General features: G+C 36.4%; 2 protein-coding genes across 3 annotated transcripts; both read right to left on the bottom strand.

The window, feature by feature from the left end:
* Positions 1–4,472: 4,472 nt before the first annotated feature.
* Positions 4,473–7,023, bottom strand: LOC141613115 (pollen receptor-like kinase 4). The gene is made up of 2 exons (XM_074431855.1): positions 5,962–7,023; positions 4,473–5,855 (listed from the first exon to the last, which is right to left on the bottom strand). Exons 1-2 carry the CDS (start codon positions 6,656–6,658, stop codon positions 4,657–4,659), a joined length of 1,896 nt encoding a protein of 631 aa, XP_074287956.1. The 5' UTR covers positions 6,659–7,023; the 3' UTR covers positions 4,473–4,656.
* A 1,719-nt stretch (positions 7,024–8,742) lies between these two features.
* LOC141613103 (uncharacterized) lies at positions 8,743–14,898 on the bottom strand. Of its 2 annotated transcripts, none has more exons than XM_074431843.1 (7): positions 14,329–14,898; positions 13,513–13,657; positions 12,460–12,720; positions 11,598–11,679; positions 10,614–10,807; positions 9,558–9,835; positions 8,743–9,230 (listed from the first exon to the last, which is right to left on the bottom strand). In XM_074431843.1, exons 1-7 carry the CDS (start codon positions 14,571–14,573, stop codon positions 9,224–9,226), a joined length of 1,212 nt encoding a protein of 403 aa, XP_074287944.1. In that variant the 5' UTR covers positions 14,574–14,898; the 3' UTR covers positions 8,743–9,223. The 2 variants fall into 2 exon arrangements, with proteins under 2 accessions (XP_074287944.1, XP_074287947.1); XM_074431846.1 differs by having other exon boundaries at positions 9,541–9,835; positions 14,329–14,884.
* Between the last annotated feature and the right edge of the window lie 1,955 nt (positions 14,899–16,853).

The following is a 16,853-nucleotide window of genomic DNA, read 5'->3' as shown; positions in this document are numbered from 1 at the left end:
ATTTTGTTAGTAGTAGTTTATGTTTACTTTGATTAAGGTGGTATGACTTTAGCCTTATCAAAAGCATTGGGCACCCACGCTCTTGGTCGGAAGAGTTGCTCCGATGCTTTCAAGGAATTGGTAAGTATTGTTTATATTGCTTTTAAAAAGTGGTTAATATATATGATTGACAAATATATACTTGATTTTACTTGTTTCCATAATAATTTCAGGGTCGAGAGGCCACCCCCCATAAGATGTTCATGAAGACGAAGAAAAATAAGAAGGGCGAGTGGGTTAACCCTCGAGCGGCTGATATTGAGGTAAATTCTTGAATTTAATTTAATATTTATTTTTATTACAAAGAACGATAATCTCTTTCTTATAAAGATAGATATATATATATCATTTCTGACGATTTTCTATTTTTCCAGCGTGATTTCCAAGAGGAGATGAGTCAGCCATTGCCACCTGGACAGTCTCGCGACGAGATTCGGGCCTACTACAAGGCTGTAGGAGGCTTTGACGAGAAGAACCGGATGTTTGGGACAGGAGATACAAGGGCCCAAATATGGTATGATCTTCCTCCTAACAAAGCTGGCCGACGGTCTTTATCTTATGCTCCTAGCATGATTTCACAGCTTTCCACCCAAATGAATGATGAGCGATCCGCTCGAGTTGCTCTTGAAAGACAGGTTCGTGAACAGGCTGAAGAAATGGCGGCAATGAGAAAGGCTTGGGCTGATATGCAAGCATCTCAACCCCCAAACACGTGTTCACAATTTACTCCACATAGACGGGATGACTTTGGGGGTGGTGATGACGGGTTTGGAGGTACTGGTGGTAGTTTTATTAAGCCTATAATAACTTAGAGCCTTAAAGTTAGAGCCTTTAGGTTAGAACTTTAGTTTAGTTAGTATTGTCGTCTAGTAGGGAGTATGAAAGACATGGTAAGACAATTCTCTTTCGTGTTTAATTTGTAAGACAATGTACAAATTTGACTATGTTTTTATGTAAAACAAGTTGCGTCTCCTTCTCTTTTGTTGTCTATTGATTCCCGCATTAGCGGTCGACGTGAAAATGGATTCCCGCTTGGCGGTCGACGATTGGATGTGTTTTGCAGGTTTTGTTTATATTAGAAACGATGCAAATAGGCATCGTGGTCAAGGGCAAAGAGTCGTATTTGAAACGATGCAAAAACGCATCGTGGTCAAGGGGCAAAGAAGTCTTTGTTTCCATTCCAGTTTTTTAATAAATCTGGCGGAAATTCCGTCATTAATTTAGAAACACTGACGGAATTTCCGTCGCTGTTTTTCTTCATCATTTTCCCAGAATTAACAGAAAAATGCCACGTGTCTTGAAACTGACGGAAATTCCGTCAGTAAAAAAGAAATCTTGACGGAAATTCCGTCACTGCCCACTTTTTAATGTTATTTTATCAACTAGACTGATCTGCCACGTGTCTAGAAACTGACGGAAATTCCGTCAGTAAAAAAGAAATCCTGACGGAAATTCCGTCACTGCCCTCTTTTAATGTGATTTCAGAAAATTACGTGGAATGCCACGTGTCAGATAACACCGACGGAAATTTCATCGAAATGCAAAAAACTGACGGAGTTTCCGTCACTTTTGACCTAGAAATAAAGACGGATTTTCCGTCAAAGATCCGTCGGTATTTTGGAAAACTGACGGAAATTCCGTCAGTACAGGTATTTTACCGACGAAATAAGTCGACCACGATTCTGACGGAATTTCCAAGAATTGAAATACCGACGGAAATGCCGTCAGTATGGCCTTAATTTTTCCGTCAGTTTCCCGCGTTTTCGTTGTAGTGATCATGATAAAAAGTACCCAAGTTAAAGGACCATAAAAAGGGAACAATGGTACGTAACAAGGGAACAACGGTACGCAAGTGATTAAAGATAACGAATGTAGGTACGTAACAAGGAAACAATGGTACGAAATTGATTCCAACTATGACGAAATAATTCTTTACTATCATCCTCTGATATTGCGAGATCACCTTCCTTAGATGCTATCGAATCATCTTCAATATTTTTCATATGTTAAAATTACAAGGAAAACAAATTAGTTTGTAAATAAAAGTTTTAAACCTAACAAATAAATCATTCAATAATACCTTCTACTTCTATCGAATCGTCATATTCTTCCATAGTCATCGTCGTTTCTTTGTGGATCTCATCTACTACATCGAAATTTAGTGATTTATAATTTTTAAAAACTGATGCATGAAATGATCGATTTCCATTACAAATAATACAAAGTAAACACAATAATACAAAGTAAACAAATCCATTGCAAATGATGGACTGTGTTCCTTGTAAATTGATTAAGAATTTTTAAAATGGAAGTAGATGTAAATGAAGAACGTGGAAGATTTTGAAAAAAATATTCTACAGTGTTTTTAGGAAATTGGAGATATGGTAAATGAGTAAAATTAGGAATGTCTTTCAATAAGGTTGTACTGCCGAAATTAGTGGATAATTTAGCAATAATTAATGAATTAAATTAATAAGAATTAATATATTATAATATGGTATTATTTGGATCTAATAGAGTACTAAATGGGCCGTCTCTCATTAATTTATTGAGAGGCGGTCTCTCCTAAGTTTTTGTGTACTTTCTATTGACTAACCCACTCCTCAAACTAAATTCTTCCTTATTTTAAATCTTACCACAACATAGATTATTTCACAACATGTGTCAACCATTTTACATTTTATCTTAAAATATTTATAGTTGAATTTCGTAATTTATTTTCGCAGTACACATTTACTCAACTCGGTACTTTTTGGTAATTAATTTCCATTTACAAACCCTTGACTTAGAGAGAATAGTGTACTGCATCCAAAAAAGAGAAAAAAAAAACAAAAAAATTAAAATCACGCAATACTGCATTCACGGATTCACCACCATCGCGACTACCACCGTTCAACTCCACTATAGGCACACTGCCGAATTCCTAACCATTGGCCGCCACGCACGCTACCACCTTCATTCCTCCCCGTAGTACCACATGTCCATCATCCCAGACATTCCGCCATTCACCCATTCAATGTCTTGAGGTACTACCAAGTCTTTGCCACACCACAATCTCATCGAATAACGATTTTGGTGCAACATTTTCTAAGATTTTGGCCCAATTTCATCAATAAGGGCTCAAATTTCGTTGAAATTATATATTATATAAACGGAAGTCTTTAAATTCATGGGTAAACCATAGAGATGAACTTGAGATCTTTGAAATAAAGGCTGCTTTAGAGGGTTTTTAATCCTTCTGTTGCTATCATTCACGCCGGCCGCCAGCCACCAGCATCCATGGTTAGATTACACGGTAAATAATTGAAAGGAAAATAATTATAACGGGAGAATGAGGGAAAATGAAAGGGGTATAATAGTCAATAGTGTACTATACGAATAAAATGTGTACTACGAAAATCAACACCCAAAAAAAATTTGTCTCCATTTTCCTCCCCTTCATTAAATTTTTTATTAGAACAAAGTTTCAAGTAAGCGTCTTGATAAAACCTGTGCATTGCACGGGTCAGAAAACTAGTTATTATTTACAAACGTACAGTAAGTTAAATGTCGATGTTACACCTAACTTTGAACTACTGAACAGGTCTTAGCGTAATGATTAAGATTGAGATATCGTGACAATGGGTCACGGGTTAGAATCTCCCCCCTTCCCCCTATATTGTACTGGCTGTGCGCCTCATCTGACACCAAAAAAAACCCGACCTTGGACTCTGTATTTTCAATTTCTAAGTTTGATTTAAAAATCACAAAATATATCGTGACTGAAGTAGTTTGAAACCTATATAACAATAGCATCTTCATAAAGTAATCTTAACATGAAGGCACAAATTGACATTTTCTTCTGATGATAATGTTAATTTCTATAATTTCTAAATGCTCTAACAAAAAAAAAACCTTATTTTTCTTCTTTGATACTCCATCTGTCTTTATAAATATCTCACAAACTATACTAGTAGAAGTATGAAAGTATTTTTCAATGCTAACACACAACTATTTAACTTTTAGTGCATTTCGCAAACAATTTTGTTTGTGACATTGAATGTGGCGAGAAATGATAGAAACAAAGGGATTATGAATAATTGGACAGAGATTTATTTTCAGTTGGGCCGAGTTTTCATTATGTATTTCAGATTCCCGTTGTTTTGTAACGGTGATTTTAGAAAAAATTACTAGCAAGTACTTTAGTACTAAATAGAAAGGTCTTATGATAAATCCTAATATATGGGGTAATTAAGCAGTTTTTAGTGAATAAAAGGGTATACGAGTAGAATTATGTGCTAAATAGGTTGATCGAGCATTATATTAACATAAGATGGTTTCTTAGAAGACTAATAGATTAGTCTCAGCTTAAGGGTTATCGAATTGGGGTACCCTAAGATTGAGAGTCGTTGAAACTTTGATTTTCCGCAAAGGGTTCAGAGAGATTGATTATGACTAAAATACACTAAATAACAAAAACTTTACATATAATCAAACAAAAAAGGAGGAGATATATTGTTTTTTAAAAAATATACATACAAAAAAAAAAAAGTGAGTCAAGCAAAATTTACAGGTTTTAGTTTTGACCAAGAAGCCTACAATTAATTTATATTTGAAATTTGATTTTATGATATAGTTTTAAGATTTCTCTTGTATCTCTTCAATTTTCTCAACAGCATCTTTGATGCTCCATCTTACATCTACATCCTCATGACAACAGTTAAACCCAATCTTCAAAAGTTTTCTCATTTCATCATTCCCACCTTGAGGACTTCCCATCTCCTTGTCGAACACGTCTTCGCCCTTCTCCTCATCACTAGCTATATCATTAACCCATGCTACTAGATTTTCACCCTTTACATTTCCAACTGCAAGAAAGTTTGTAGGAAATCTTCCTGTTAACACTTCGAGTATGAGAATTCCTAAGCTCCAAACGTCCGTTTTTTTAGTAATGCGACCATGTTTAGCATACTCGGGGCACTTGTAAGCGACCATTAGATTTTGAGCTTGTTCTTGGTTGATCAATGGTAAGAGGGCGTAGTCCATGAGAAGTGGTTTGTATGAGTCGTCGAGAAGTACATTTGATGATTTTAGGTAACCGTAAGGAACAACTAACATTGGGAGCTCACTGTAAAGGTAAGCCAAGCCTCTAGCCACTCCTTGGATGATTTTCAGCCTTGTTGCCCAATCTAGCCCTTGATCCTTGTTGGTTCGATTACCATGTAGGTGACTTGCAAGAGTGCCATTGTCAACAAAGTCGAACACAAGCAGCTTCTCTTCTTTCCTGTAGTAATAAGCAACTAAAGCCAACACATTTGGGTGCTTCAACCTGCCCATCCTCCTGATATGCTCATGGAAGTCTTCTCGTCCTATTTTGTTCATCTGCCTAAATCTCTTCACTACCAAAAGCTCCTTCGAAAATATCTCCACCTTGTAGGCAGACACAAAGTTACCGCTTTCCAAAACCTCTGCTGACGCCGTCAGTAGGGCTGACAGATCAAACACCTTCCTGTCATCTCTCACAAAATTCAACTTTCCGGGCTCTGTTGACCTCTTACTTGTGGTTTTTGGCTCTTCGCTTGGAGGTACGTAAGTCTCTTCAAGCTGATTTGCATCTTGAGACGCCAAAGACTCCTGTTTAGATAGGCCGCCCTTTTGTTTCTTTCGACATACTAATAGGAAGAGTACAATCAGCATTAAGGTTACTAGCGCTAGCAGCACAGCTAGCGCGATTATAATTGAATTACTTGATGATTTGTTTTTCGACCCTTCGGTTCCTGCACCACCCTTGTCACCGGAGCATGGCTCTAATGGTGGCCCACATAACCCCTTGTTGCCTGCATTATTTTATTAAATGAAAGATAGTAAGTAAGTCGTGTATGAAACAGACCGACCAATCCTATATAAGTTTTTGGGCAGTTAAATAGGAGGATGGCATTTAACCTGACACAAATTTCGGGTTTAAGTTCTTGAGATTTGGAGGTAGGGGACCATCCAATTGATTGTTGGCCATGTTAATGGCTGGTAATGGCTTTTGCTGAAAATTCGGAATGCTGCCATGAAACTGGTTACTCTCTAATTTGGCCTCCACAAGGATAGGCAGCGCGGCGAGAGATGATGGTATTTTGCCAGTTAAGGCATTGTTTGACAGGATAACCCTCCTCAGTGCATCCATTCCAGCAAACGCGTCATCAGGAATATCCCCGGAGAAATCATTATTAGAGAGATATATTGATCTCAGTTTTATTATACGACGGAAATCAGGGATGGGACCCTCAAAGTTGTTGTTCTTGAGGCTAATGGTTCTGAGCTCCGGCAATTGAGAAAGCGCATCAATGTCGATTTTTCCACCTAAGTGCATGTTCTCTAGCTGTAATCCCCACACCTTGCCATGATGACATATGACTCCTAACCAGTTAGAGCTGTTGCCTGTGCAGGGAGGTTTAGAAGGATCCCAGTTTGGAATAGCCTCATTATGGCTAAGGGATGATTTGAACTTGAGCAGGGACTCTGTCTCGGTTAAACCACTCGCCTGCGTCCCTCCGTATGATAATGCCAAAAGAGAAAGGATGACAATTACAAGGGTCCTTGTCGATGACGGTGGTGGGCGCACAAGCGAACCAAATGCATGCGCGCCCATGAGTCGTCTCACGGGTTTATATTTTTGTGTCGTGGTCGATGGCTACGATCGTATTGTAAAAAGTCTTTCAGGCTTGTGAATTTGTAAGAAAAATATTTGGTTAATTTCCGCCGTGTTTATATGTTATCTATTTATTCCGTGTATGTTTTGTTTTTATTTCGTAGTTTCTCCTCCGATATCGATATTTGATTGTTGGAAAATGGCATGCAGACGTGCAATGCCATCAATAGTACATGGAGTTTTGGAAAGCTAAAGGAGGTAAAAATTAATTAATAAAAAGTATATAAAAGAAATAAACAAAAAAGGTTTAAGAGGGATTTAGTGTATTTTGGTCAAAAATGGGTGGCAAAGGCTCTTGGCTTCGCAAATGGTAAAAATTGCCAGTGCATTTTGTCTTGTGAGTTATGAATTATTAGGAAATTTTGGATAATGAGTTATTTCGAGACCGATAATTAAGGTATACTTCATATCACCAAAATTTTATTATTCCTTTGTTTTCTCCATGCTAATTATAGTAATGCTATTTAGGATATCGCAAGATTGTGTGGTGATCTTAATTCACAATGAGGGGAAAATATCTCATTAAGGTTGAAATGTACTCTTCTGTCACAATAATGCAAATAATGATTGAGACGGAAAGAGTACGTAAGTTAGCAACATCTACCCAAAGAGTGGGTTTTCATGTACGATCGTGTTAAATATCGTCGACACTTTTACTAATTATCGTCGACAATTAACACATCTTTCCAATTTTGCCCCCCATTAACTTCCCCTTGTCTCTCTCCCCCTTATCTTTCTAAAACAAAAAAAAAGACGGTTTTTTCGAGAAAAAAAAAACGTAATTTAATTTACGAGCTTTTCGATTAAAACGGTTTTAAACATACGGTAACAACGATCAAGTTAGTAACGGTTTTAAAAATATTTTCGTCCAAATTTTTTTTTTTTTTAAAAAAAAAAAAATTCCGGACGAAAATGTTTTTCATCCGGAAATTTTTTTTTTTTTTAAAAAAAAAAAAAATCATTTTCTGACTTAGATTAATTTTTAACGTGGTAATCGATAATCACTAATCCGTTCTAACAATAACGATACTATTCTAAACCACCTTAAACTACTAACTAATTACAAATTTTTAAAAAATTAAATTAGTTTAAATTACTTGTCGTCGATTCCTTGAATTTGGTGGCGGCATTGAAGCGGTGGTGACGGAAATGTCGTATTTGAAAAAAAGATGTTAAAATATGGAAGGCTTAGAGTGAGGGGTAGATTAGAAAAGTAATTAAAAAATGTCGACGATAATTAGTAAAATGTCGACGATGTTTAGCAGGTTGGATTGTCCTGTTTTAAACTAATGACATGCAATAATCGAAAATTATACGGAGTATTCATTTTCTCATATAAACTGTGCAAAATGAAAATAATGAAGCAAATTTCGATTGATTTAGGAGGACTCGAATTTTGAACATGACAAATACTTCGTATTAGATTATTTGCATTAATTACTCGTTGATATTTTTAGTTTAATTAAGACGTAAAAATGTTGCTGATACTTGTTGGGAATATTGGAGTATTCGAACAATACTGCAGTAGTATGAAAGTAGTATGGACCATAGTCGAGAGTCCAGACATTTAGCTGAATCATTTTTGGGGGTCGTAGACTCAGTGTCTTGCTGAAACCGATTTTGATTTGTGGATTTTAAAAAGCGGTAGGTAAAACAGATGATTGGAACGGAGGGCATAACAAATACTCCTTCCATATCGCATCAATGGTAACATTGACTTTTTCACACTTAAACGTGAATATCTTTAGTTACACATTATTAAAATTTATAAAAAACTGATATTCTTATAGAATTCATGACGATAAATCAAACAAGATCTCACATGACTATATTTTGTTTTATAGATTAGGAATAATATCGAAGATTCCCTATGACCATGAATAATATCAAGATTCTCAATGTTACCATTGGTGTAGTATGGAGGGAGTATAAATATTTCATCTTTTGATTATAATTACAGCTGAGCGCTTTCAGACTTCGACTTCAAATAGTCAAATAGAAAGATCTTCACATTACAAAGAAAGTACACAACATATTTTATGGTTAACTTTTTACTTCACTTTTACACTTTACACTTATCTGTACCATGTTAGAAAGTTAACGCAGTAAATAAGATGTTACTACATGTTTTCATATATCTATTATGACGTATGGAACGACGAACAAAAATAGAAAAATAAAAGGCTTGTGATAAGCGAAACATTGTTCTCCTTTCTTAAGAGGTTACAAACTTAACTTGTTTGGAGTCCTTTTCCAGAGTCACCATGGACTCTTCTTTCCATTTTGAAAACAACGAGCACGACTTTAATACCTCATCTGCCATGAACTCATGAAGGAAGTTGGAACCAACGTCAAGCACCATCTTCATCTTTCTTCTCGCTGATAAGACATACTAATACCCTCAGCTCCTGCCATTTCCACTTCTACCTCGTTCCTCTTTCCCGGAGCATTATAGGACAGATTAAATACATCGGCTAACTTGTAAAGTCATTGACGGGGTGGTATTCATAACCTGAAATCAAAACTGATGACCATCAAAATTGCCCTTGGTCCCATTGTTTACACCAAAAAAAAATGTAGGCGTTTTAACCAATTCCTACAAGGAGACAAAGTTCGAGCTTTATTCTGTCCGCATGACAATTCAGCCAAGTTTCAAATGAAAGTCGAACGGGTAACCTGTCCCAAAATGGCAAGACCACAAAACCTCTCCTTTTCTTTCTCGGATTTCTCTCCAGTTATATACAGACGCGTTGAGGTGGCTTACTTAAGAGGAATAGAGAATACTCCGAGTACCAAGTAAAATATATTGCATTACTCCTTACATAAATTTGCATGTTACCTTTGCTGGTTCGGACCAGATGACTGGCCTCGCTTACATAATTTCCTCAAGATGAATGAACCCGCAACTTTTGCACCCAAACTAGTATTGCCATGAGACAAACAGATAAGGCTTCCTAGAAGAAGTAACCCATTGGCAACCATTTTCTTCGTAGGCTTCCTGCAGACTTTCTGCAATTTGGCTCCACCCCCTTCTCGTTCGACAGAGATGGACTTGCTGCTTGCACTAATTAAATCAACTGAGCCTGCTCTGCCTACAGCATCTAGCTCTGGTGGGACCTACATCCAAAGGAAATCACTAAATTCTAGCTTAATATGACAGAAGAATAGATAGCATTAACATGATCTCGTCTTCTCATAAACAATTACAACTAGATCTCAGGCAAGCTAACTTGATCCAGGATTCGAATTAACCCGAACTAAACAAAACTAATCAGGCAAGAGATGCAAATTGACTTGATCCAACCTATTCCTGACCAAACTTTGTTAGGCCTCAATATTGACCCGATCAAAACAGCCTTATCTGAAAATGACCCGCAACAAGAACTAATTTAAAATGTACCTAATGTTTTGCACAGGGGGAAAAACCCCTGAATAAATACAGCCCAAATAAGACCCAATTGCTTAAACCATAACTGCAAACTCAAAATTGACCTCAATCAAACTAAATATATATTTGTACACTGGAAAAAGACCCAGGCCCGATACGCCCGTAGTCGAAATGCATAAAAGAACTGAAATAGCCAGATCCATACCCTATCAGAAATTCAGAATGACCTCTTTGACAGGTATAACTAACACCACTAAGTTAAGTACACATGTCACATACAGTTAAAAAAAATTGGTTGAGTTCTTTGGGTGGCAGGCTGCTACTCACATATACGAATATACCAATGATAACGTTTTCACTCCAGCTCCCAGAAATTAAATGACCGAAAGGTAGGAAAAAGGCCAACCACGAAGAATCACAGACTATAAACAAGGAAAACGAAAAAAAACATTAGAAAACTGAAATTTCGCATTGCGCTTCTTGTGATAATGAACATTTGAAATTAACCTTCTGCATAAAAGAGACAGCAGTGATAGCTGAAGTTAGCCGGTGAGGGGATGAGGTATACTTGCGCAAAGCATCGTCCATCTTACACACATAACTCCATATGCCTTTTGCAAACGCCAACTTTGCCATTTCCACATTCAAACCAGCATCTTCTTGGTGCACCATTTTGATTTCACAGGCATTTCTTCCAGGTACTGCACTAATACAAATTTCACAGGCATTTCGACTCCATTAGAAATAGAAATAGACATTCACAAGTATAACGAAATAAGAAAATAATTATAATAATAATAATCCACCGAAAGCTATGGTTATTTAGAGAGAAGAAAGAGCAATATATTTGCATTAAACACCATCCCTAAGCTGAAAGGCTGCATGCTGAAAGGCTGCATTTTTGTTACCTGGTACAAGGTAAAGATGTATGCATAATTATCACAAGAAGTAACCCGTGGTTCGCTGGTTGGACACTTGGACTGGTATCTTGTGACTTTGAGGCCAAAGGTTCACTTCCCCTGTACCCTTCCCCCATTCTATTGTGGTTAAGGCAGTTCTTAGTCCTTAGTCCTTACTCGAGCAAAAAGGAAAAACCGATAGTGTATGACTAAGGATAAGGATAAAAAAGGATGTAGTAAGAGAAAACCTCAATCATCCTATCGTGGTTAAGGCAGTTCTTAGTCCTTAGTTTTACTACCTCCATCCCCCCAAGTTTATTATCACCATTTGTATTAGGCTTTTAGTGGTAAAACAATGTATCTTTGAGCATTCATTTTTCTAAATATATGTAGATCAACAAGGTACTCAAAAACTTATCGTGCCATATCAGAACTATTTTCATATTATGATCTATTAAAACTTGTAAGTTGTAACTATTGTATATTGTGAGAAAATATGATCAAAGTCAACAACTTCTATGTATTATTATGAAATATCAAACCACATCTTACTGACAGCAAAGATAAACAAAAACTTTAGGAGTGCACTTGCCTTGCCTTATCCTCCATCCAGATCGGAAGATCGCAGCACGTACATACTTCCTTTGTCTTGGTGCCAAAGGGTGCTCACATTCCTAATTCAGGGCATAGCCACATAGGCATTAGGCAGCATATCTCAGGTAGAGGGTAACTGGTTAACTGTAACTATACAGTTGCACAGTACAAATCTCAATGAGCTCATAGCAAATAATCAACACAAATTACTTTCGGTAGGCAAGTTTAAATCCTTCCCCACAGCCCCTTGCCGCCAAAACTGCAGCAGTCCTCGAAACAGAAAAAATATACTCCCTCCGACCCAGACCAAAGGTAACATAGGGCAAAATGGAGATTTTAAGAAAAGGTGAAAAAGGAGGGGTAATGAGGGAAAAAAATAGGTGGATCATGTAAATGTGGGTTTAATTGTGGATTGGTAGATGGGCCATGTAATAGCATTTTGTGTAAATATCAAATGGGCATAAGGACAACTCGGTAATGTTCTAGGCAAAATAAGGAATGTTACCTTTCGTTTGTATCGTCGGTTTATAGTAAGTATTACCTTTGGGCTGGGTCGGAGGGAGTATTTGATTTTATAAATAATTACTAGCCGATCAATGTTAACACTTGCAAAAGGAACTATCACTTTAATAGAACTCATATCAAATGCATTGTAGGCTAATTAGCTACATTTTGTATAGGTACTTCAAGACTAAGGACAATAATAGCTCAGAACGAGATGAACAGAAACGTAGAGGAACATAGAAAGAAGATTGTGAGAAAGCATTTAACAGAAAGTGTAGCAATGTCATCACTGCTCAACAGCGCCTTCTTGAAAAGCCATATCATCATTCTAATATGATGACATGGATGATGCTCACCTTTGTGAAGCAGTAGAATGTTTTATTGATGCCTTCCCAGATTTTCCATGCCAAAACATATTCTCTAGGCGTTAAAAGAGGAAATTTCTTTATCGTCCGACCAACCTCAATGCCGGTTCTTTTGTCAATCTGCAATTGCTCATGGGAAACAACTGTCTTATCCCACTGTGTTCTATACTCACAGTCCATGTAGAAGTCTCGCAATATTTCAGGAGAGCAATTCTCAAACACTGTCAAACTTGAGTATTTGAGTGGGCCGTCCTACAAAATATAACAAAGAAATAATAGTCAATATAATCTAAAAAATATGCTGACAAATAATGCAAAGTCAAACAATTCATTCTAACCAAAAATATAGCAAATACAGAAGGTCCGAAAGGTGGGACTGAGAAATGAAATGGTCACACAGATAAATAAAAGATTTCAATCTACAATGAAGCTCCACTGTAAACATGAGCATTGGTGAAAGGGAAGCCAAATGGACGCCATATACATTAAAATAAAGAAAATGAGAAAGAATATTCTTTGTGACCAAAATGTCCTCAAAGAGGAAGTAGTAAACAAACTGTGAAAAAGGCCTGTGCAGAACAAACAGAAGCCAAGAAGTTTCAGAATACGAGGGCCTTAGTTGCCTATCAAATCCTACCCAATTCGACAGATGGAAAATTTACCTTGATCTTTTTGTTTGATTTTTACAAAATTATTTTCCATCGATTTTGACATCATTTGTAAATGTCAACTTATAGATAGACAAATCAACTTGTACAAATAGCATATCCTGTAATCAGTATGCTCTCATCAAAAAAATAAAATACAAGAACCCCGAATATAAAGGGGGTCTCATTTTGAGAGTTAAAACACCCACTATCCAAAAAAAATTAGAAAGTATAGAGTAACCAGTCAAGTCAGCCCGTTTGTTGACAGAAGGGGAATACAAAGAAGCAATTAAACCACGTGCATGTCAAATGAGTAGAACGATCCAGATTTTAAGCAGACAAGGTGCAAAAGTAAAGTATTTTCTGATGCATCTCAATAGTTACACAAGAGACTTACCTTAGGTCTGCAGCATTTAGCTTTGTAGAATACAGAACCATTACTTTTCTCGATGACATTTTCCCATGTCTCAGTCTCGCTCACTTTCTCATCCAAATTGTCGATCAAATATTGCAAATCACCATTGGATACAAGTTCTGAAGTTCTGCATATGAAGCACAAGGTCTTTAGCATACATAACTGAAAATCTACCAAACAAATGAGAACATAGATAATATTACAAAATACAATAAGCTCTAAACTATCAAGCATAAGATAATGACATCTGTCGAAGCTAATATTTATTATGCCATATAAAGCACGAAGCTAACTATTGTCAAAGCTTAAGACAAGTTACATGGAAAATTAAGGTTTATCATTCACTAACAGCCACATAATATAATTCCTCTAAACTAACTACAATTCTCACGTCTTTCAGGAGTATTTTTCCCCAACAGAACGACGACAAAATCGACAAAACTTATCATTTCCCTGTTTGATAAAATAGACTTAACTGTACATCACCAGCATCACCAATCCCGAATCGAGCACACGATATATTCATACACGCTAGATTCTCATCCTTCCTACTTACTGGTTAACCCAACCAAATACCCATGTAATAACAACACTCAGACTCTCAGAGACTGTTTTCCGAATTCCGAATGACCCATGATGAAAATCGTCTCGTCAACTAAAAAAGAACACATATTTCCAACTTTCACAAATCATCAAATAACATCAAAATTCCAGAAACCCAGAAAAAACAATCATCATCATCATACACAATAAAAATTAAATCAAACAAACAATCAAACCAAAATCAGCAGAAGATACCTGAAAGAGGAGAGAGAATTATCATCAACATCATCATTAGAAGAAACAGAAAGAGGCGAAATTGATGAAGAATTAGGGTTAAATCTAGCAATAGAAGATCGAAAAAGAGGTAAAAGAAAGTTGAATAGTAAATGGTATATGAAGATGAAAGAGATTGCTGCTACTGTAAACCAACCTCCGCCATTGTTATCCCTCCATAACTCCATTGGTGATATTGTCAACAATGGTGTCACAATTTTCGCCATTTTTGTTGGGGTTTTTGAAGCTGGTGAAGATGAATTAATGATCAAATGAAAAGGGTAGGAATATATGTATGAGGTGAGGAGAAATTGGGAGAAATAATTATAGGGTTTATGTGGTGCTTAAAAAATCAAATTGATTTAATTAATTTGGGGGGAAATTAAATTGGAGGGATGGTGATTGGCATGGTGACTTGGTGAGTGAGTGATGGGATTACACCGTTGAGTATTCGTTATTATCGTCGTCTCTCTTTTCAAGTAAAGGATAATGTCCTCAAGACCTCAATTCTAGGTAGCACTATAGCACCGAAACCGATACGCACATCTACGGATACTGTACATGACAAGTTTTTTAAGTTTAATAAAATATAGGGTTTTTTTATGGGGTACCCCTCAACTATTGTCATTTCTAAGTTGTACCCTTACCTTTTTCATATTATTGATTGTACCCTTAAACTCTCGTATTAATCAATCACCGTGACCATTAGTCTTTAATCCGTAAATAGATGACGTTAACTGCTCACATGGAATGTTGACTTGGATTGGGCTTGATGACATGGCTATGACTATATGAATAAATAAATGACTACCTCTACACATTTCAAACCCTTCTCAAACAACACCCGACTACTCTTCTTGCTTTGATTTCTTTTGATTGGGTTTTAATTGATGCAAGCTTGGGCTCGGATTTGGATTGATTTTGATGCCACAACGGTACTCGATTGTGATGGCGGCTAACCCGTGGTTGCCGCGTTGGACTGTCTTCTGGGCAGCTCGTATGGTGCGGCCAATGGTGTCAAAGTCGGGTCATCGTGGCTCAAATTCGGTGGTTCAATGGTGGTTGGCGAAATGGGTTAAGGTGGTGGGTTAATTGGTAATCATGGTGGTATATAAAGGATGGATGGAATGGTGGTTTTGATTAAAAGTGATGGTGAAGGTAGATGAAATGGTTGGGGTGAATTGAAGAGGTGAGGACTGAGGTTGCTGCTGATCCAAGGAGGGCAACTCTGTGAAAAAATGGAGGGAAGCATTTGGAAAGTCAACTCATCAATCCATGTTGGCACTTAACGTCCTAAGTTAACGGATTAAACACTAATGGTCACGGTGAATGATTAATACGGGAGTTTAAGGGTACAATCAGTAATATGAAAAAGGTAAGGGTACAACTTAGAAATGTCAATAGTTGAGGGGTACCCCATAGAAAAACCCTAAAATATATATGCTCGTAGTATTTTATAGTCATAAAAGTATAATTTTATTTTTACAAAAATATTTTATATTAAATTTTAGAGATATTATACATGGTAACCTTATGTTTTTTCGTTTTCTACATGTCAACCTCATTTTCACCAAAAACGCTTTTGACTGGTCATAACTCACAACCACGAGTTCCGAAAACGACGATTTTTTTCAAATCAAAGATAATAAAAGCTGTCAATTTGAAAAAAACAAAATATCACATTCGGAACTCGCCACAAAGAGGTACGGTCAGTCAAAGTTTAAAATTTGACTGACCGTAATTCTTGCCACAAGTTCAAAAACTGACAATTTTTTTCTAGATCAAAGATCTCGTAAAGCCGTTCAATTTGAAATAAGAAATCGACGCTTTCAGAACTCGTGGCTGTGAGTTATGGCCAGTCAACGACGTTTTTGGTGAAAATGAGGTTACCATGTAGAAAACGAAAAAATATAGGGTTACCACGTAGAAAATCCCATAAAATTTAAAATAAATTACGTAAATAAAAATCTAATGGTTGGATAAGTAATAATCAATATCCCAAAAAAATACATAAAATATGCATGTATTCAAAAGATAATCATGGTTTTTATCAAAAAAGGCATGTAAATTATATCATATGATCTATATTATGCTGAGTTGAAATATTCTCGAGTATATTTTTATATGAAATTATATGAATCATATATTCATAATTATCCGTTAAGTTAGCTCTTATCTATAAAACTTGTCATGACAATAAGTTAGATGATAATTTTGTAGGTTTTGACTTTTGTGTTGGTTATTTGGTAGGTGGTGCCATGGTGTTACCTTAGTCAAACTTAAAAATGGCAAGACCTATTATAAAAATGGAGAATTTGGTCATTCGCTTCATTTTCAGAACATTCACCTTGTTAAAATCGCGATCCGAATCGTAGAATTGAAGTTATTAAAATCGCGTTTTGAATCGTAGGATCGTACGATTTTACGATCCAAAAAGTGAAAAACGATTTAAATTGTTGTACGATCGTTTTGGTGGTAGGATCGGTGCAAGATCGTTCAGGGTCACA

The sequence above is a fragment of the Silene latifolia genome, chromosome 1 (assembly GCF_048544455.1).
Source record: "Silene latifolia isolate original U9 population chromosome 1, ASM4854445v1, whole genome shotgun sequence".
Classification (NCBI taxonomy): domain Eukaryota; kingdom Viridiplantae; phylum Streptophyta; class Magnoliopsida; order Caryophyllales; family Caryophyllaceae; genus Silene; species Silene latifolia.
This window is presented reverse-complemented; position numbering and strand designations above follow the sequence as displayed.

Bases quoted from the DNA above. Each gene is read 5' to 3' on its own strand.
- LOC141613115 (XM_074431855.1), bottom strand. From the start codon at position 6,658: ATGGGCGCGCATGCATTTGGTTCGCTTGTGCGCCCACCACCGTCATCG. The intron at 5,856-5,961 runs GTTAAATGCCAT...AAAATAATGCAG, and splicing joins AAACCCGAAATTTGTGTCAG to GCAACAAGGGGTTATGTGGG.
- LOC141613103 (XM_074431843.1), bottom strand. From the start codon at position 14,573: ATGGCGAAAATTGTGACACCATTGTTGACAATATCACCAATGGAGTTA. The intron at 13,658-14,328 runs GTATCTTCTGCT...CTTCATATGCAG, and splicing joins AATTCTCTCTCCTCTTTCAG to AACTTCAGAACTTGTATCCA. The intron at 12,721-13,512 runs GTAAGTCTCTTG...TATATTTTGTAG, and splicing joins CTAAATGCTGCAGACCTAAG to GACGGCCCACTCAAATACTC.